This window comes from Manis pentadactyla, chromosome 7 (assembly GCF_030020395.1).
Source record: "Manis pentadactyla isolate mManPen7 chromosome 7, mManPen7.hap1, whole genome shotgun sequence".
In the NCBI taxonomy this organism is placed as follows: Eukaryota; Metazoa; Chordata; class Mammalia; order Pholidota; family Manidae; genus Manis; species Manis pentadactyla.
Window position 1 is genome coordinate 144,373,005 of NC_080025.1, and position 19,210 is coordinate 144,392,214.

At 54.2% G+C, this 19,210-nt stretch overlaps 1 protein-coding gene across 8 annotated transcripts in view; it reads right to left on the bottom strand.

The window, feature by feature from the left end:
* PRKAG2 (protein kinase AMP-activated non-catalytic subunit gamma 2) overlaps positions 1–19,210 on the bottom strand; it is a 266,756-nt gene that overhangs the window by 141,686 nt on the left and 105,860 nt on the right. The window contains exon 1 of one of the 8 annotated variants that reach the window (XM_036899692.2): positions 11,326–11,882. The exons of 6 other annotated variants lie outside the window; for them this stretch is intronic. In XM_036899692.2, coding sequence (XP_036755587.1) covers positions 11,326–11,419 — 94 coding nt within the window. In that variant the 5' untranslated portion in view covers positions 11,420–11,882. Of the gene's footprint in view, positions 1–10,250; positions 10,309–11,325; positions 11,883–19,210 lie in introns of those variants that run through there. One more of the 8 variants, XM_036899695.2, reaches the window with a different exon arrangement.

Below are 19,210 nucleotides of genomic sequence, written 5' to 3' on the forward strand. Positions count from 1 at the left end.
AATGAATTGTGTACTTAAATGTAGTCAGAAAGGTAAATTTTATGTTAGGTGTAATTTTACCACAATATTGAAAAAGCAACAAAAAAGGAGTGGGCATATCATTACAGATGCCATGTGTGGCTCACGGGCAGTGAGGGTTCCAGGGATGCAGAGAGGGGATCCCTAGGAAAGTCCCAGTCCACGCACCCCGGACGCAACCCTGCTGGCCCTCAGCCTGTGCTCAGAGGGCTGCTTCTTGCACCTCTGGCCCCGAATCCCCGTTTCAGGCTGACTTCCCATCTGAATCTCAGAGCCAGGACCTGGGAACATCTCAGGAAGTCTCCTGTCCAATGTTTAAAAGCCTGCCCTTCAAGAACTAACACTGCTGAGCACCTACTGTGTGTGGACAGGGTGCTCAGGGTGTCACAGCTGGCTTCTGAGGACCGCCAGCCCCGCTCTGCTGGCTGTGGCCTGCCCTGTCCTCACACGCACCCCCTTCCTGAAGCAGCATCTCCTGAACGCTGTACTCTCCGAGGCCCACAGACATCAGGATGCTTGTGATTATAGGGCTTTTTCTAGCTTTCCAACATTTTGAAATATACTTGACTTTTAAGATTTAAAAAATGCAACAAAATGCATTAGAAATACATACGTTTTCCTGGGGGGAGTGTTTCTCCTCTGGGGCAGTTGAGCTGTCACCCCAGGGGATGGTCCTAGTTCAGGAGGACAGCCCTTCACAAAGGCAAAGACCGTTCCCCCACCTCCCCAAGTGCACTCCTGTCCACACCGACATTTCCAATTCTTTCAACTCCTTTTCATCTGACAGGATTTTGAGTTCTCAAAGCACCCTGCTAATTAAGTCCTTGACCTTGAAAAATATTTACAACCCCATATAACTGAGATTTAAGATTAAGACATTAAAAAAAGCACAACGAAATGGCTGTTTACAATTCAGTATTAAATTCTGTGGTTCAGACTATAAAGGAGAAGACAGGAGAGGCCCAAAGCAGGGGAGATGCCCCTGCAGCCCCCCGAGGGCCTGCCATCCCACCCCAGGCCTGTCTGCTTCTAGCTAGGTGGTTAAAAAGGCCTTGAGCACCAGCTTCGCTGCACCTCGAAATCTGTCTGGGGACCCACAGCTAAGTGGAAGGGGCCCTCCCTGACTTTGCTTTTCTTTGATTTTTCTATCCTAGGGATGAAGGTGATCTATTTTTAGGATAGAGGCTGGTGTAAGGGGGGAGTTGCTATAGCGACAGCTGGTGGTTACAAACCAGGTCCTGCCACAGTTCCTAGTCATAAATAAATCCTAGAGCCCCAGGAAGAATGCAGTCTCAGCGACTGGAGCTCCCCCAGGCTCCAGTGGGGTCCCGGCCTGCTGTCCTCATGGTGTGTGAGTAACAGGCTGGGTCCCTGCCTGTGGAGAAGCATATCGGGATGCGGCCTCTGGGCACTGCCCTTCCCTGCCCTGTCGGAGTTGACCTACACCTCAATTACCAGGTGAGGAGATGCCTGCCTTTGTGCCGGATGATGGCTGGCGGGCAGCACCAGGCACTAGGTCAGCAAGCCCGGGGAAATGAAGACCTGGCACCTGCTTACAGACTAGTCCTGGAGGCAGGGCACACACAGGTAAGCCAACACACCTACGAGGCTGCACATGTGTACCCTACTGCCAGCAGGCCTGGGATGTGTCTGACAGAAAAGCACACACATGCACAAGACCAGTCCCGGCAGCGCTTGTCATAGCCCCAACTCGGAAACCGCCCAGTGCATCACCAACAGGTGGCTGGAGGCATGTGGTTGATGGAGATGATGGGGGCTCGGCACCCAGCAACCAGGGCAGGGAGCTTCAGCCACAGCATTGGTGTGGCTGCACCTCATGACGTTCAAGTGAAAGAAGCCAGACAAAAAATAACTCTTATATGGACCCATCATACAAAGTTCACCAGACAGCACTAATCTTGGGGGTAAGGGGACATGGGGGAGCCTTCTGGGGGGCTGGCAATGCCTGCCTCTTGATCACAGTGTGCCGACACAGCACCTGAGCTGTGCGCACACCTCTGCATGCCCCTACTTCAGCAAATTAGCACTCATGGCATGCTTGCGCCTTGCAGGAGTGCACGCATGCTGCATGTGGCTGCGGCCAGCCCAGACCTCGTCATCAGAGTTGGGAGGGCCTTGCCCTGAGTCACCAGCCATGGGAGCCCTGCGGCAGGGTGATCCTGGAGAAGGGGGCAGCCCAACAGGAGACCCCTGAGAAGGGAGACCCTGGAAGGGCTATGGAAGGCCAGGATCACCACTCTCAGGTCTAGCACACCATGCAGGAGCCCAGCCAACAGGTGCCAGCCTGAAGACACAGTGATTTATTTTCTGTGGTGCCATCTGGACATCTCCTTGGGGTCATGGCCACAGCTGCTCAGAGGGTACCACTCGGCTACAGCCACCTGTTGTCCCTTCTGATAGCTTTGGCTATTCTGTGACCAGGCTGAGTCACCCAGGAACGAGAAGCAGGGAGGAAGAGGGACTTCTCACCCCGTGTTCCCGATGACTCACGGCCGGCCGGCCTGGGGAAGCGGGCAGGTGTGGGTGAAGGGTGTGGTGAGACGGGGATGCTTCTCATGGTACTGAGCGGGGGTGGGGGGCCACCTCACGCACATTCATCCGGGGAGCCCTCTGGGAAGCACGCCCCATTTCCCCCATGGGCCCAGTACTGCCTGGACAGGGGTTGAGCACTCACCCCTTCTCCCCCATGTGTGACTGGCACATCTCTCAGCCTCTCTGGGTCTCAGTTCTCCTGCCTACAAGAAGGGAACACACCTCCACCATCTCCTCTACCTGCCCTAACAGTCATCGAACATAAAACATCGTGGGACCATGCCACCCTACGCGACACCATCGCTGAAGCTAACAGCGATTCCCAACCACCTGGGCCAGCGCAGGGTGCCTTCCCGCTCCCGCCTTCCCCTGCTCCGCAGTGACTCTCTCTGGGTCCTCGTCAGCTGCTGCACAGCCTCAGGCCTCTGTATCTCTCAGGGCTGGTGACACAGGCCCCACATGGTCAGCACCGGGAGACCTCTGCCCAGTGGACCCCCTGGCTCCGAGTGATGGGGCTGCGTGCAAGCAGTGACGGGAGCATAGGTCAGGGGCTGCCCCCAAGGCCGAGGAACACCCGAGGGAGTTTCTACGGAGGACCCCACCCATGCCAGGACTGGCTCCCCCTTGGTGACACCTCCAGCTCTCAGGCCTCTTCCTGAAGCCCCCTCCTAACACCCTCCCTGGCTCCAGTCTGCCTAGTGTACTAGGTTTCCTAAAACCTGGCCCCATTTCCTCCTTCTGGACTTTCCTCAGTGCCCCTCCCCACGCCTCCACCAACCCAGCCCCACCCCCAAGGGCCCAGCACACATGCACCCAACTCCCACCCAAGCCCCAGAGCATTCGGCACCATGGCTGTCTGGGGCCCTTCTCCTCAGGCAGGTGTCCCTTACCCCCCAACCAAATTGCCAGCTGCTACAAGCCGCACCTTATGTCTTCACCTCATTTTCAGCACCAGCATAACATACATGCACAGTAAATACATTTACCAGACGGATCAACTGTTTTGAATTCTACCTGTGCAACTTCAGTTGAAATATCGTGTCCATCGCTCTCTGTGGTGGAATCATCTCAAACTAAGTCATAATTAAAAATCTACAGAAATGGATACACCAATGTCAAGAAAATGACCTATTCATATAAAACATCAACTTTATATGAGCTCTGTGCAGCCTTGCCCTGCCTGTGCCTCAGTGTCCTGTGTGAAGGAGCCATGCCTGCACATAGGGAGGGGACCCCACATAGGTCCCATGCTTGTTCCTCCAGTAATCACCTGGGCACCTGGTATGGATCAGATTCCATGAAGGGCTATGTTAGTTAGTATTAAGTTTGTTCTCATTTCATAGAAAAATCCAAAGTAACAGTGGCTTGAGCAAGAGAGAGGTTTATTCTCCTTTCATACAATGGATGCCAGTTTGGTAGGCAGTCCAAAGCTCCAGTGCCAGCTTCACAATGCTAACCCAGGCCTAACCCTATCTTTAGGTTAACCCATAGGTTAACCCAATGTTAACCCTATCTGTATTCTCCACTATCTTCAGTGTATGCCTTCCATCCTCAGCAGTCACCGCAGGGTCCAAAATGGCTGCCAGAGCTCCAGTCATCACATCTATATTCCAAGCAGGAGGGAGGAAAAAGGGGCCAATGGGGAGTCACCTTTCTCTTCTTTTAAGACTCTTTCCCACAAGTCTAAACAACATCCCCTTTAGAGCTCACTGAATAACTCTGCCACATGCCCTATGGAGCCATATGCATTGCCACAGAATGAAAACCAGGGTCCTGTTATTGAGAAAGACAGGGAACATGAATATGGCTAAGAATCCTAGCTGTCACAGGCAGAGAGAGGAGCTGAGAAAGTCTCCATGCCAAGGGGTTTACCGAGTCAGCCCAACCAGGCTAACCAGACACTGCCAACATGAGCGTGACCGTGGCCGGTCCTGGAGAGCTCAGGAGTGAGTCTGTGCAAACACCTGGGCGGGGGGTGCACCCAGAGGAGGATGGGGGTGGGAAGGCCGTTTCCAGTGAGAGGAACGGGACGCTCAGCAGACTGCCATTGGTTTATCTTCTGAAGACGGCCATGGAGCCGGAAGTCTCCCCTCCCGGCATGACCCAGACAAGTCACTCCGGGGCCTCCTGCCCTTGTCTTTTGTGTCAGCCTGGAATGAGAGCCAACACCCCAGGGCAGTCTTATCCAGGCACTCAGCACCCCCAAACAATCAGAGGTGGTTAGGCCTGCCAAAAGCTGCCCAGAAGAAACTTCCAGAAGATCCATTCTTCCTTATTTGGGAGAAAACTTGCTCTTCGGGGGTGGAACTGTTCCCTTCCATCTGCTGCTGCTAAGCCAGCACCAGTCAGGCAGATTTCACATGTGAACCTGCCTCAGGCGAAGGCCATACTGATTTCAGCAGCAAAGTAAGGAGCAGGGTGGCTGGGAGCAATGGCCACTGTGTTTCCCCATCTGCAGGGATGCTGTGCTGCGAAGGTTTCCACTGGGGATGACCTTCCAGGCACGAGACACCTGCGTAGTCCCCGAGCTCTTGGCCACGGCCTGGGCCTGCCCCAGACTTTTGCTCCAGTGCTTCTGCCTGGGCCCTGCCTGCCTGCACCCATGCCTCTGCCCTCAACCAGGTAACTGGCTGGTGATCACACAGCAGCCTTCCCCTGACCGGCTCCTGCCCTCCACACGGAAATCAGACCCTTCTGACACATCCCACCTTACCCCTGGCGTGTCGTCATCCTGAACCGGACACTTCAATCACCTACTTATGCATGTTTGCTCAGTGTCCATCCAGTTCACCGCTGTGCCCCCAGCACTGAGGTCCTGACCCCGAGGTAGGAGCTTAGAAGACACGTGAACAAATAACAGGGAGAACCATGGAGACTGAGCGGGAAGCAGAAGCCGAAGAGTCCATGGTGTTGGCGTTGGCCGCCAGGAGAGGACACAGGCAGGGCTGAGGGATCCAGGCCAGGAGTCGGGACGCTGACTGGAGCTCCGGCTCAAAGGAACCTCAACATGGAAGCAACTTCCACGTCACAACATCTCTTCTACGTGTCTCGAGGGCCCATAGAGGGAGGCCAAGTCCTTGATGGGCCCTGATGTTGGTCTGGCCACACCTTCCTGTCACTTTCATCCAGAAATGAGGCCACAATTAGGCAAATCCCAGACTCCGTGCAGAAGTGGGCACAAATCCTGTCTGTCATTCACCCACCCTCCAGCACACCGAGAGCTGGCTGTGGCTGCCTGTGGAACCGCGATGGGAGAGGAGGGGACACCCGTGTGCTCACCCTGGACCCTCATGCGGCGTTTTCTGTAGCCTGGAGAAACTCCATCGGGAATGTAGGCCATTCACCTAGTCCTTAGGCCCCAGACCCAGACAGGTGGGGTCCTTTAAAGGGAAGGAAGTTGGTATCATCTTAGCTGGGAAACATGTGCCCCGGAGAAGCCTGAGCCACTGGGCACACGGGGCCCAGCAGACCAGGGCTTCTGGAACTGGGGACACCAGCCCCTCCTCCTGGACCTCCATGCTGAAGGCCTGGCTCTCGGGAAAGGCAGGTCACTCCCAGGTGGGGCTGAAAGCACTCGGAAGATAAAGAGGCAAATGAGAACTATGGGAGTAACATCTTGCATTAACTGCATTTTCTTGTTTTCTGTGCTCTTGATGTTCTGGCATCTGGAACCTCACTGACGGGGAGAGACCGCCCCTCCCAGGGGTAGCCAATTCCTAGAGCGAACGCGTCTTCCACAGAAACCAATCCAGAGACCGTGCTTGGAACCCCTCCCGAGAGGGGTTCTACACTCTGCCCAATCATCCCCGGGCCAGGTACCGGACAGCTGGAGGCGGCAGCTACACCCCAGAACACACCTGTCGGATTACCCACACTAGCCAGGGCTAAACCTGCGTACCCTGCCAGCCCTGCCTTCCCAGTAGGCCACCGCAGGGGCTCCTGCCTATGCCCTCCCCACTCCTCCCGCCTCCTGACTGACCTTGTGCTTCCCAATGGGGCCCCGCCTCTTGGGAACTGTGAGCAACAAACTACCTGTTCGATGGTGTCACCTCCTGACCCGTTGGCCTCACTGCACCTGAGTGATCCTAAAACTTGCATTTTGAAACATCCTCCCATCATCTCCACCAGGCACCCTCCTTTTTCTTTCTTTGCTCTGTACTGGCAGACATTAACAGGTTTCCCAACTTACATCCACAACAAATTATCAACAGAAATGCTTCAAGGGAAACATGCATTTAATTCTGGCTAACAGATGATTTCTCAGAAACCCTTTCTCAGAAGTGCTCCCCCACTGGACTACTTCCCCAGGCCCTCAACTTCCAGGGTGCTGAGCACAAAGAAGCCAGCCCCAGGCCCGGAGGCCGAAGCCCACAGTCCACAGCCCAGGGCGCTGCTCTCTGGTTATTTCCGCCTTGTGTCCGCAGCAAAGCTGAGCGCTTCTAGGAGGAAGGGATATGAACGACTGGGATCATAGATATGAGAGCGATCTGAAGGCTGCATACACTAAGCTGAGTCCTAGAACCTTCCACCTGCAGAGCCCCGGGGGCTTCAGCTCCCACAGGTGGATCCCAGGCCTCTCCACGCCCCCAAGTTGGTGAAGAAGCCGCCCGCCCGCCCGCTCTCCGACCAGCGCTTCCCTTCCTGCCATCCAGTCGCACCAGCTGCCCCATGTTCCTGGACCATCAGGGTCGCCCTCCTCAGGGCCCAGCCGCCATGTCTGCACAGCCCAGCAAGGAGCTCCTGTGCAGCCAGCCAGCCCCTAACCCTGCCCCTTTCTCTGCCACATGCCCTCCACCTGGTATCACAAAGGGAAACTGCTTGCCTGTTGAACGAGCCAGACACAAAGGACACATCCTGGGTGATCCCACTTGTACGAGGTCCCTGGAGCCAAGAGTAGAAGGGTGGGTGCAGGGGCTGGGCGGACAGATGGGCTGCTGGATGGGTGTGGTTTCCATCGGGGAAGGTGGCAGGTCCTGGAGAGGGTGGCGGCAGTGTCAGCACAGCAGCGTGAATGTGCTCAATGCCGCTGAGCCGTGCCCTTAAATATGGCTGAGGTGGCCACTCCTGTGTTCTGTGTATCTTGCAACAATTTAAAAAACCACCTCAGCCTTTGGCCTCATGGGGCCATATGCCCAGGTGGGACCAGTGTCCGTTCGCCGCTGTGACTGCAGTGCTGGCCCTGGGTGGAGGCCCGGACACTGGGGGGGTCTGCCGGGCACTGGCGCTGTTGAACCTGAACATGGATACTGATACCCCAGTGCCCAGCTTCTTCAAATGCCTGGAAATTTCCACTACGACAATCTAAACATGGGCATTTGAGGGAGCGACTGAATGAATACCAGGATCTTCCAAATTCCCTTCCGGGGCTCCCTCCCCTTCCCTCAGTGATTCCTGTAGCCAGAAGGATTGTAGAGGAGCCTCTTCCTCCCCCAAGACAGCTTCCATGAGGCCGTGACAGTGTCTGTCCTTTACTGTCCCCCACTTCTCCAAATCCAGAGTACTTGGGCAGCAGGAACCATGGGACCCCAGTGGGGACACCAGGAGGTGGCTAGGCAGGTGGGCAGCCAGACCAGCATGGAGACCATGAGAGTACAGGTGGGAGTGGGGGGATCAGGATGCAGGACAGGATGGATAGCAGACCACCCAGCCTTGTGTGCTGCTTGAGGCAAAGGTGTTCCATGCTTCCCCGGGGCCACACCCCACCGAGGGCTTAGAGGGGGACAGGAGGGCTGGGCAGGCAGCGTGGGCGACAAGTGTACCCGGGCACAAGGAACTCCGGAGTTTTGTTCCAGAAGTGGTTGTACGATCATCCCAGGGAGGATCAATGGGAAGGGGAGGTTGTTGTAAAGCCAAGCCTAACCAGAGGTTCTGGTCTGCAGTACCACAGACACCCCGATGGTTCAGGGTCGGAGTGCCAGCTTCCTGACACACCCCTTGGCTTCCTCTCTAGTGCCAGCACTCAGGAGGCATCGCTTAGACTCCAGAGAGTTTTTGTTTTCTTACTCTCCTCTAATTGCAGAGGGTAGAATGATTGCTAGTCGATCCTCTTACTGATTAACATGATTCCCTCCTAATCTGCTTTTTACAATTTTATTATTATTGTTCTTGTCAACATTATCTGGATCTCTGTTGACCAAAGGAGATGAAAGAAGGGGCTTAGTCAAAAATCACTGCTTGTCTATCACACGGAGCCTGAACACAAGGGACATGCCGGCTTTGCAGGGGGACCTGGGCAGGGGCAGAATGCTGAGGCCGAAAACGGATGAGCTTTCCCTAAATCCGAGCTTTCAAGGGTGTTTTACCACTAGGTTTGAGGTGTTCACAATTCGAATGAGAGCCTTGTACTTCAAAGGAAAACGCCATCCATGGACAAACACAAATGGACGAGGTGACTGCTGCCCTGCGGCCTTGAATCTCTCTTTCGGTTGCTCTGGCTGATCAAGAGGCTCTGGGGACAGCTGAGTGTGTGAGTGAGTGTGCACATATGTGCATGCATGTGTATGTGTAATAAAGATATTTCTCTTGACCTGAGGAATTTCCAGGAAGCCTACTGAGGAAGCCCAGTGCATCCTTTCCCGTGAGGCACGGACTGCCTGCCACCGGAGCAGCGCTGCCACTTGGGGCTCCTGACTGGCAGACATCGGCTGCCATGGGGTGCCAGGGTCTGCCGCTAAGCACGCTGGATTTGGGGGAGGGAGGCTAGTGAAGGGCATTGTCATACCCCCATGGAAGCTCTCCTGGGGGAGGGAGAAGCCTCCTCTAACTTCTTTTGGCTACAGGAATCACTGTGGGAAAGAGAGGGAGCTGCTGACTGGGAATGTAGGAAAACAACCCCCCGAGGCAGCACTCCCCAGAGAACCAGATGACATCCTGCATCCCCCAGACCAGCAGTCTGCAGCGAGAACCCAGGGAGCCACAAGGCGCTGGCGCAGAATGCCACGGAACGCTCACTGGGGGCCTGCTCCCATCCCTGAGATGCCAGCACACAGAACAGGGGGCTGGCGTGGTTTTAGAGAGGGGGACGGTTACACTGGTCCTGGAAGGTGGCTTTCGGTAGGCAAGTGAGAGGAGGGGATGTCTGCCATCCCAAGGACCCGCGCTCAGCGGTGTCTGAGGGCCCAGCTCCTGCCATCTGGCCTTTCCCTTGGTCCTGCTCAGCCTCAAGGAAAACCAGGACACAGCATCACCCTGGGCGTATGGGCTCCGGCTGCCACGAGGGGCCTCAGCCTGCGGAGGAAGGAGGTTCTGCAGCGAGCCCTGATGTTCCTGACCCTGGGGTCAGAGCTGGCATTTGGACGGGAGCACTTGTAAAATTCACTGACATGCAAATATTATTTTTAATCTCAGAAACATAGGAGACAGGATGACAGCCAAATTTTAAACATGGGAGAAATCACTACCTGGCAAATGATAGGCTTTTAATAATGGCCCGCCTGTCCCCATTAGCAAAGCCAGATTTTTAGTTAAATAATAGGTTCAGATTTAATTCTATAGGAGATGAGTGTTTATTACTTTATTATTTAAAATAAGAGTCTTCTGTTTAAACCATGTCTATGAATCACATCCAGGACGCTGTCATTCCTGACTGGGGTCAGGCTGGGCATGGGGCTCCTATGTGGATTCACCTTGCATCTGATTAGCTACTGCTCCCGGCTTCCTGCACCAGACTGAAAACTCACCGACTGTCACAGGAGCCGCCCTGCCGCACTCCCCGGGGGCCATCGGTGTCACACCGGGCCCGCTGGGGCTGCTTGGAAGTAACTCGAATTGGATGGAGCAAGAGATGTAGGCCAGTCCTGTACTGGCCTTCTTTTCTTGCTACTCCAGTTTTCATGTGCTGCCCAGCTGTTTTGCCCAGGCCATTTCCCTACTGTAAAATGAGTGTATTTTTCACTCAAGACACACTTAAATGCACCCCTCAGTTTTCCCCATCTTAACTATCAGTGGGCTGCGTGAGTAGGGCCTGTTCCTGCCACGGGTGCTCAGGGACACCCATGTCCGACAAGCAGTAGCAGCCAGGAACAGGTGAGCTGATTCCTCATAACTCAGACTGGGCAGGTCTCAGCCAGGCCCCCGGGAAGCTGGGAGTACTGGGAGCCTGGGGCCAGCCAGCCAGGCAAAGCCCACCCCAAATCCGCAGGTCCTTGGAAATACTGAATCACAGATGCTTCCCACGTGTCCCAGCCACAGGGGTCCAAGCTCCTGGGTAAGGAAAAGCTGCAGAAGATCTCAGAGGCCAGGGAGACCACAAAGCAAGCTTCTCCCCCAGGGGACACAAATCACATAGGTGTTTTCTCTCCCACATTCTCCTTAGATCTGTGCGATTACACAGCCGCAGGGCGAAGTGGGGGGAGACTTCTTCATCCCCAGCACCAGTTTTCCCTACATGCGCCACGTTTCATTTTAACAGCCGAACAACAGCTCCAGTCACCCTCACTTCTCCCTAAGCTGCTGGTTTTGCCTGAATGAATGACATTCCAGCTGATCACTAACCTCATTAAGCCAAGTGGGACGAGAGAGAGAAAAGAGCCTCACACACAAAGAAATGGACAGTTTGTGACAGCTCTGCAGTCACTGACCACCTACCAACCTCTTCTAGCCACAGCCTAACAGTTACACCCACAATTCAAAGGGAGAGGCTGCACCCAGCTATTGCTTAGGAGGTATGCACACACTCGCACACATGCACATGCCGTGGGGTTTCCCTCCTATGGTGCACGCCGGCAGGGGACTGGACAGAGGGCAGGGTCCTACCGAAAAGGCCATGGGGCTCCGACTGGCGCCTCTCGGTGCTCCGGTTTGGGTCCTTGTGCTTCTTGCTCCCCCTGAGACTGCCGAAGCGCTTCATGAGTCACCGTGGCCACAGGAGAGGTGACAGGTGAGCATACCAGGACCTGCGGGACCAGCGTCAGCCCCGGGTAGCAGGGGACCCGGAGAGATGCAGCATCGGCTGGCAGGTGTGGGTGCCCAATAGCACAGCCACCAGGTGCGTGGAGACACAGCGTGCACGCGAGTGACAGCCTGTTGAGTCCAGGAGCCTTCACAGGGGCTCACAATAAGGCAGGATGGGTCACTCCCAGGGCCACAGCCGCAGGACACGCAGGGTAATCCCACTGCCGTCCCTCCTCGGATGGTGAGCCCGGCAGCCTGCGCGGTCTGCCCCTCCAGCGCAGTGGCTGGAGCAGCCGCTGTCCTTAAGGAGGCAAGAAGCTGCCGGAAGCGCGGGCAGAACGGCGCGTGGTTTGTTTATGTAGTTAAGGTCCACTACGCACTCAGACACCGCAGGGTTTCTTCCTCCTTAAGATTAGAAAAGGAGGGAAGACTAAATAGGCAAGCGGAGCACAGGCCCGCCAGTCATGTGCAGATCTGCAGATGTCTCTTTAAAAAGACTGTAAAAGGAAACCACCCTGTACAGACGATTCTTGGCACCAATTGGCCAGGGCGCATTCCCATTGTGACATGACATCACACAACTATTTTGATTCATGTGTTCCAGGGCTCCGCGAGGTCAGAAGGCTCCGGCTGCTTCTCAGAGGAGAAGCCAGAAGTCCTTGGGCTAGAAATTGCTGAACCTATTACAGCTCACGGCTCCTTGCAGTGTAGGAAGCAAGACCACCTGTAAGGCGAGACTGGGGTCCCCTGGAGTTCAATGAATGGTCTAATTTGAACCCTGACTTGTTAACAGTTGTAGAAAGGCAGAGCTCAAAGAGATCTTACAGAAGATCTAGTCCAACCCCCTTCCCACTACAGATGGGGAAACCGAGGCACAGGAAGGGGATGTGAGTTGCCCAATGACTGTAGCTCATGGTATAACCAGTACTAAAATTCTAACCTTCTCGATGCCTAAGACAAATCCCAATCTAATAAATCAAAACAAAAAGCTTTTAGTTTGTATGCTTTTTCAACTAAAAAGCAAACCTTAAAATCACCACATAGGACAAATTTTTCAATTCTTTTTTTTACGCTATTATCTTCACTAAAGGGAAGTCGCAGGGCCTGCTGCTAACTAGATTTGTGACCTTGAGAAACTTGCTTCCTGTCTCTGTGTCTCCGTTTCCTCCTCTGTGAACCAAGACAAGACGCAATCACACTAGGATTTAATCAACTTCCAGAAGTCTGAACGTCTAATGGCCATTCAGTGCACCCTTTCTTGGGGACTGACAGATGGAAAGATACAGACAGATATTTGTAGCAGGGATGCAGGAATGATCACAAACATCTTGGCCTCGAGGAATATGCAAAGGATTTGGAGAGACAAAGATTAAATAATACTACTGCATAAAAAAGCTGTATGTGATCGATGGCAAGAGGCCAGAATGGATGAGTGTCGTCCACACATGCAGAGAGGGGCGATCGCGGCCCTGCTTGGAGAGGAGAGTCTGAGACGGCCTTGAGAGTCCAGAGAACAGGACAGAGGCCAGGCCGGGCCACCGGCACCTGTGGGAGAACCTCACCTCTGAAACTAGTTGCAAAATCCACCTCCAGCCGGGTCCCTCCGGGTGCCAGGAGATCACCTCTGTTGTTAAATACAGTGGCCCAAACTTCCTGAGATTAAACTTTGAAAAAGACTAAGTGGGCAGGTTTTGCAGTTTCACATTTAGATTTCTTTTTTTTTAAAAAATCAATTCAGTTCCTGAAATAAAGTGAAATGTTCTCCTGATTTAAAATCAAACAAGGCAGAACTTCTTTAGGAAAGGACCACTAAATATGTGTTTTATGAAGAAAGGGGAATATGTGCTTAACAGGAAAATGAAAAGTTTTTGTCCAAGCCAATAGAATATTCTTGTGCTACATAAAAAGTAGGTAGAAAGAGATAAAAATTTCAAAGTTTAAAAAAAACGACGAAAAGTGAATGAACTTACATTTGTGTGGAAAATGAGCAGCAACATAGCACGGCTGGTGGTTCTGTACTCAGTTTACGGTCATTCACTCATGGAGTCATTAAACCCCATCAAATGTACAGGACAGCTCTTGACAGAGGGGATTAGTACTTTGAATCATTCAAAGACATACTTGTCCTCTAAGAACTGAATTTTAATTAGTAAAACAAGAAGATCCCACTTGCTGAGTGCCAGCTGGGGGGTTGGTCCCCTCACAATTATTATTTTATTTCATCCTTCCAGCAAACCTATGAGGCAGGCATTACTCACACTGTTTTATTTAACGATGACTAACTGAGAGTCAGAGAAGCAGCCTGACCAGGATCACACAGCTAGCAAGTTGGGAGAACATGGACCGAACCCTCCTTGATGTGACTTCAACACTCACATCTTCCCACTGCACCAGACTTTCTCATACACATGCAGAGAAAAATTCACCAACAATAAGGCAAATGTCTGCACGATGCGCTGGGGGAATCGTACAGGGCGCAGAGGACCACTGGGGACTGGAGTGATCTGGCAAGTACCTCTCTCCACTCTCACTTGTGACTTTTGATCTTCGGGCTGGGGAATTTAAAAGCAAAAGAGTAAACCATGTTTGAAAGTCTTGATTCCCTTCACTGTCCACCTTGTAACATGGAGCAGCTGAGCAGGGAGCCTACGACAGGCTGACCTGACAAGGTGTGCCGTGCTTTGGAAACACACAGCAGACCTGCCTGCCTCCCCTCACCCTTCCAGGGTGCTGAGCAGAGAGCCGGGGAGATGCCCCACGGCCAGAACTCACTGTTGCCGCCCTGCTCAGGGCTCCAGACTCTGAACTCAGTAGGAGCCTCTGGTGCCTCTGCAGAGGGGTGTTAAGGATACAGCAGGCTAGACAGAGTGAAGAGGAGAATCACCTACATCATTAGGGGTCACTGTTCTGTTACTGGGATCCTAGCAGATTACTCTAAAAAGAGATGGAGTTGGCCTGATTCAGCAAAAAGTTGTTTTTGGCCCAGCACAGTCTTCTGTCCCACAGGGTGGGTTCTGGAAAGCTCTGTGCACAAGGAGGTGGGGAGCAGGGTCAGGTGCGGCTTTCAGAGAAGCTTGGTGACTACAGCATGACAACCTTGATGGTGGACACAAGTGCCCCAAAGGGACCCGACCATGCCAGCGTGTACTTCTGGCCTCACTCAAAATGCTCTCCCCAGGTCAGCTGTACCCAAGAGCAGAACAGGCTGCTGGTGTTGCCAGACGGCAGGAGTGTGCTGGACTGCCGTCAACGGCAGCTCTCGGGAGGTGGGCAGAAGGAGGGCCGACTCTGGGGGTGCCACTTCCTGCGGGGTAAATACCACAGCCACGGTGCACTTCAGTGTACCCCTGTGGCCAGACGGACTCACAAAATTCCTGAAAATTTAACAGTGGGCTCTCTCACCACCACGGTCCTCCTGTTCAACTGACACATGCCTAAAATTCCTTAAACCAGGGACACTTTGTATTCCATAATTAGAGACAAATGCTGATGCCCTGGGAGAGGGGACACATCCACTCTGCAGGTTACAGCAGCGAGGACCCTTTCCTCAGCACGGGCATCTGATGGGCTGGGGAGCGATGTGCACTCACAACTGCGTCAGACGTTCCCTTCTGCACCATGTCCACCAGCTGATCGTCCCAAATGAGCCAGAGGAGAAAGCCCCTCATGCAACCATCATTCGGTGAGCAGGATGTGTTCTGAAGGAAGGTTTTCCATGCTTGGGGATTTTTTTTTAACGGGAGGGCTGAGAAAAAAGGAACTAGTGTGGCTCCCAAGATGGAACTTATTTTATGAATATTTTTAAAGGGCCACAAGCATCCTGGGATCCAACTTTACAAATCAGTCTCCTGGTTGGGGTCACCAGCCAGCAGAGGACCAGGCGGCTAGGGCGGCAGACGCCCTTCCGCCTCGGCACTGTCCCCAGCTGTGGGAGCAAGGCTCCTGCACCTCCACCCTGGGAGTCCTCCAAGGTTTGGGGCGGGGGGATCACGGGTGTTCAAACCGCGTTCTTCCCGGCTGCGCTGGGGCACCGTAGCTGCACCGCTAGCCCTTCAACTATACACCTACACTTGACAACTAGGAAAAGAAAATGGCACTGAAGAGTCCTTCCCGGAAACACTTCCTGCTGGGCGCTGGGCCCCTGCTGTGTGTTTCTTCTCTCCCCAGACAGACTGAAAGCTCCCCGACAGCCCTACCTCACCGGTGGGAGAAACAGAGGCAGACCTTCGGGAATGAGCATCGAGGTAGACCAGGGGCCAAAACAGGTGGCGCCCCACTCGCCGGCCACCCTGGGGGCAGCACACCTGGACCCAGGGGTGCACTGCTGACAGCCCTGGAGCCGGGGAGGTGGACTGATGGCTGCCCTGCCCTCTGCAGGCTGGGGGCCCAGTGCCATCTGCCGAGGGCAGGGCCACAGCCTGACGATGGGGAATGGGTCCAGTGCCCTAACGTTTGGCTTTACCAGGTGGGCTGGCCTCCGCACATCTGGATACTGTAAAGCGCTCAAAAGCCAGGTGCCAGGGTGACTGTCTAACAGACGGAGGAGGAGAGGCAGAAAAGGGGACGGCGGGGCAGCAGACCGACTAGGAGAACAGGGGCCTGCTTCGGGATGCCTGGGGACAGGAGCCCTTGGCTGCCCCGCCAGGGCACCCTGCATGTCCTGCTATGAGCACTGACAGGCCCCTGGAGTCCTGATGTATGGTGGCTGGCCAGGGACCCCCAAACCCGGGGAAACCAGCTCATTCTCTGGAAATTCTCAGCTGCTGACCTGGCAGGCCCTGTCCCTGCAGCCTGGGGAAAGTGCCAGGACAGAGGGTACCTACTGTCCCAGTAACCTGGGGCTAGTCCAGGCTTTCAGCTGTGGCCCCCCCCCAGGGACATGGTGCCCCTGTGGCCGGCACCACGGTTGCTGCCCAGCCCGTTTGTCCCCCTACCCCTCCACCCCAAAAAACAAACACTGCAGCGGAGAGCCCCAGAGCAGAGGGCCCCCACTGGCCAGGCGGTCATGGAGACAGGCCCCCTCCTGCCGTCGGGGGCCCAGGACCCGGAGTCGCCTCCCATGAAGCCCACCCCACCGCTGGACTTCCAGTGCTACCAACATGCTTTAAAGGCCCAAAACCCCACCACTGCAGCCACATGTCATGTGTGCAGCCACAAACAGGTCACCAAAATGGTGGTGAGGGGCCTGAACAAATGAAGCACCAGAGGGGTGGGGAGACAGTCCTTATGCCACATCCATGTGCACCCCTCAACCAGGCCCGGGCACCAGGGGAGCCACCGCATTGGCAGCGCCTTCCCCCACCTCCCCACCCTCCCTCCTCTGCGCTTCTCCAGCGCCTGGGGGGCAGGCCGGCGACCCTCTCGGTGAGAGAAATAAAAGGAAGTGGAGGTTTGGAGAAGCAAAATTTGCTCAGAACTGTGGGGAGGCCAGGGGCAGGGCTGGGGTCAGATGCAGGATCCACTGGTCCCCCATCCAGGGGCATTTAGGACCCCAGGCTGTCACTTCTCTGTCAGGATTTGGAAAAGTGAGTGAAGACACTGCAGGGGAAAATGTACTGCAAAACCTTCGAGAATCCCGTGACAGCCCGTGGCCATGTCCCTGAGGGGCTGCAAGCAGGAGGCCCCTCGGAGTGCAGTGGCCACACAAGTCAGTGGCGTTGCCAGCACACTCCTGCTGGCTGCAAAATACCGTGTCATATTTCATGTTCTAAAGGTCACGGCAGCGCTTGGCTCCGAGATCACAGTGTCACCTCATCGGGGCTCCCGTGTCCCTTCCCCAGAGCTGTTTGTGACCCTGCGGCTCTGACGGGTGACCCTGCCCTGACTCAGGCACCCATGCCGGCTCCTCCACGTCACCAGCACACTCGGTCATGCACAGCCTCGTGGCTCGCCTGGGACCTGGAGCTCAGAGACTCATTTGAGTGACAAGAGGGTGATATTTCTGGCAAAGATAAACCACCTTAGCTTGAACAGTTCAACGCTTACCGGGGACATCTAAACCCAGGGATATAGGGGCATCTTAGTGATAAAAACACAGAAGAGTACAGAGAAAGTGAAAACAATGGTGATGACTATTTCAGCATGCCAAGTGCAGCACCCCAAAGGTAGGAGACCCCTAGATATTCTAAAATCTTAAAGGGGCACCACATGCCCCCAGGGGAGCCTTATTTAACCCTTTCTCATGGCCCCTGCAGCCCCTGGGGACCTCCAGGGCAGGTCAAGGACTCTGAAGGCAGCAGAAAGAGTTGAGGAGACATGATCCTAAGTTGACTTTAAGAGCATCCCTGAGGGTGAGTCCCGGGCTCAAGGGCCAAAGAGCAATGGCTTTCAAAAACTAGATTGTCAACTAGAGGCCAAGATCTGGACTTTCTGGTCAGCTCTTTTCTCTAGGTCATGTCGTGGAAAGCAGGAAGCGAAAGAGCAACGTGCTGAACCCTCGGCAAGGGTTAAGGCTTCCGTGACTCACAGACTTGGCAGGACGCCCGAGTGTGGTCCACTTGGACCCTCGCCTCGCAGGCGACCAGGCACGGTTTCCATTTCTCGGAACCCGGGACCCTGAAGGAGGACTCCCACTACTTCTGCACTTCCTTTGTTCAGAAATTAATTTAGAATCCAAGGCCTGAGCAGAAGCTTGCCTTTGATCTGTTCCTTCTGAATAGGGAAGTATATTATGAAACAAGCTGATAAACACGAAGGTTTGAAACACTTAGGTCAAGCAAAGCACCTTACAGCAACATGGACAGGTTCAGCTGTCAGCGTGCAATTTCGAGTCATTTAGTTTATTCTCCCCCATTTCCCCATAAAAGAGATCTAATACGGCCTGAGCCTGTTTCACAGGGGTTTTAAGGAAATCAAATGAAATAGAAAAGCATGAGTATCCTGCAAGCTGCAGAGCGTGTTATAAGCAGACAGCATCGACGGTACCTCAAAGCAGCTTCCAAAGAAACCCCTGGCTCTGACGCTGCAGCTGCGTGCCTCAAGGGCACAGCGGGAAGGTGACAGCAGAGCCTCCCATACGGAAAGGCACCTCCTCCCCTGCCCACCCAGGGCCGGCACCTGAGCTCTACACTGGGGGAAGGGCGGGAGGCACAGCCCTGGCCTGGCAGGGCAGGTGCTCGGACTTGTGCCTGGAGTACCGCATACACGCCGTCCCTGCTCCAGACCTCAGCTGCAGGTCAGAAGGAACAGGACTAAACCCTGCTCGTCAGCTCGGACACTCGAAGCCCAAGCATGTTATTTCTTGAATAAGGAGACAAAGGACTTTCCTAATAATTTACTATTATAATTAATGAATAATTTACTCTTTTTAAGACACAACCACACACAGAAGGCTGGTTTCTAAGCAGCACGTGTGATGGGAGCAGGGGTAGCTGCCATGTGGGCAGGAACAGTGGCCGCCAGGGAGCAACAGGAGGGGGACGGGAAGGGTCAAGGGGAGTAGTCCGGGGTCCTCTGTGATAGCGATCTGGGTCTTCCCACCACAGCGGCTGGAGGTGTCAATGTGCATCGATCCAGCAAGGACCCTAAATCATCTTTGAGGAGGGAAATTACATTTAGTATCTTTTGGAGAAGAAAACTGCAAAGCATATAATGCATCTAATGCTTAAAAAGATGCATACTTGATAGTGATTTTACAGCATCTTACTACACTGATGGACAGTGACTGTGAAGGGGTATGTGGGGGGGACCTGGTAAAGGGGGGAGCCTAGTAAACATAATGTCTTTCATCCAATTGTAGATTAATGAC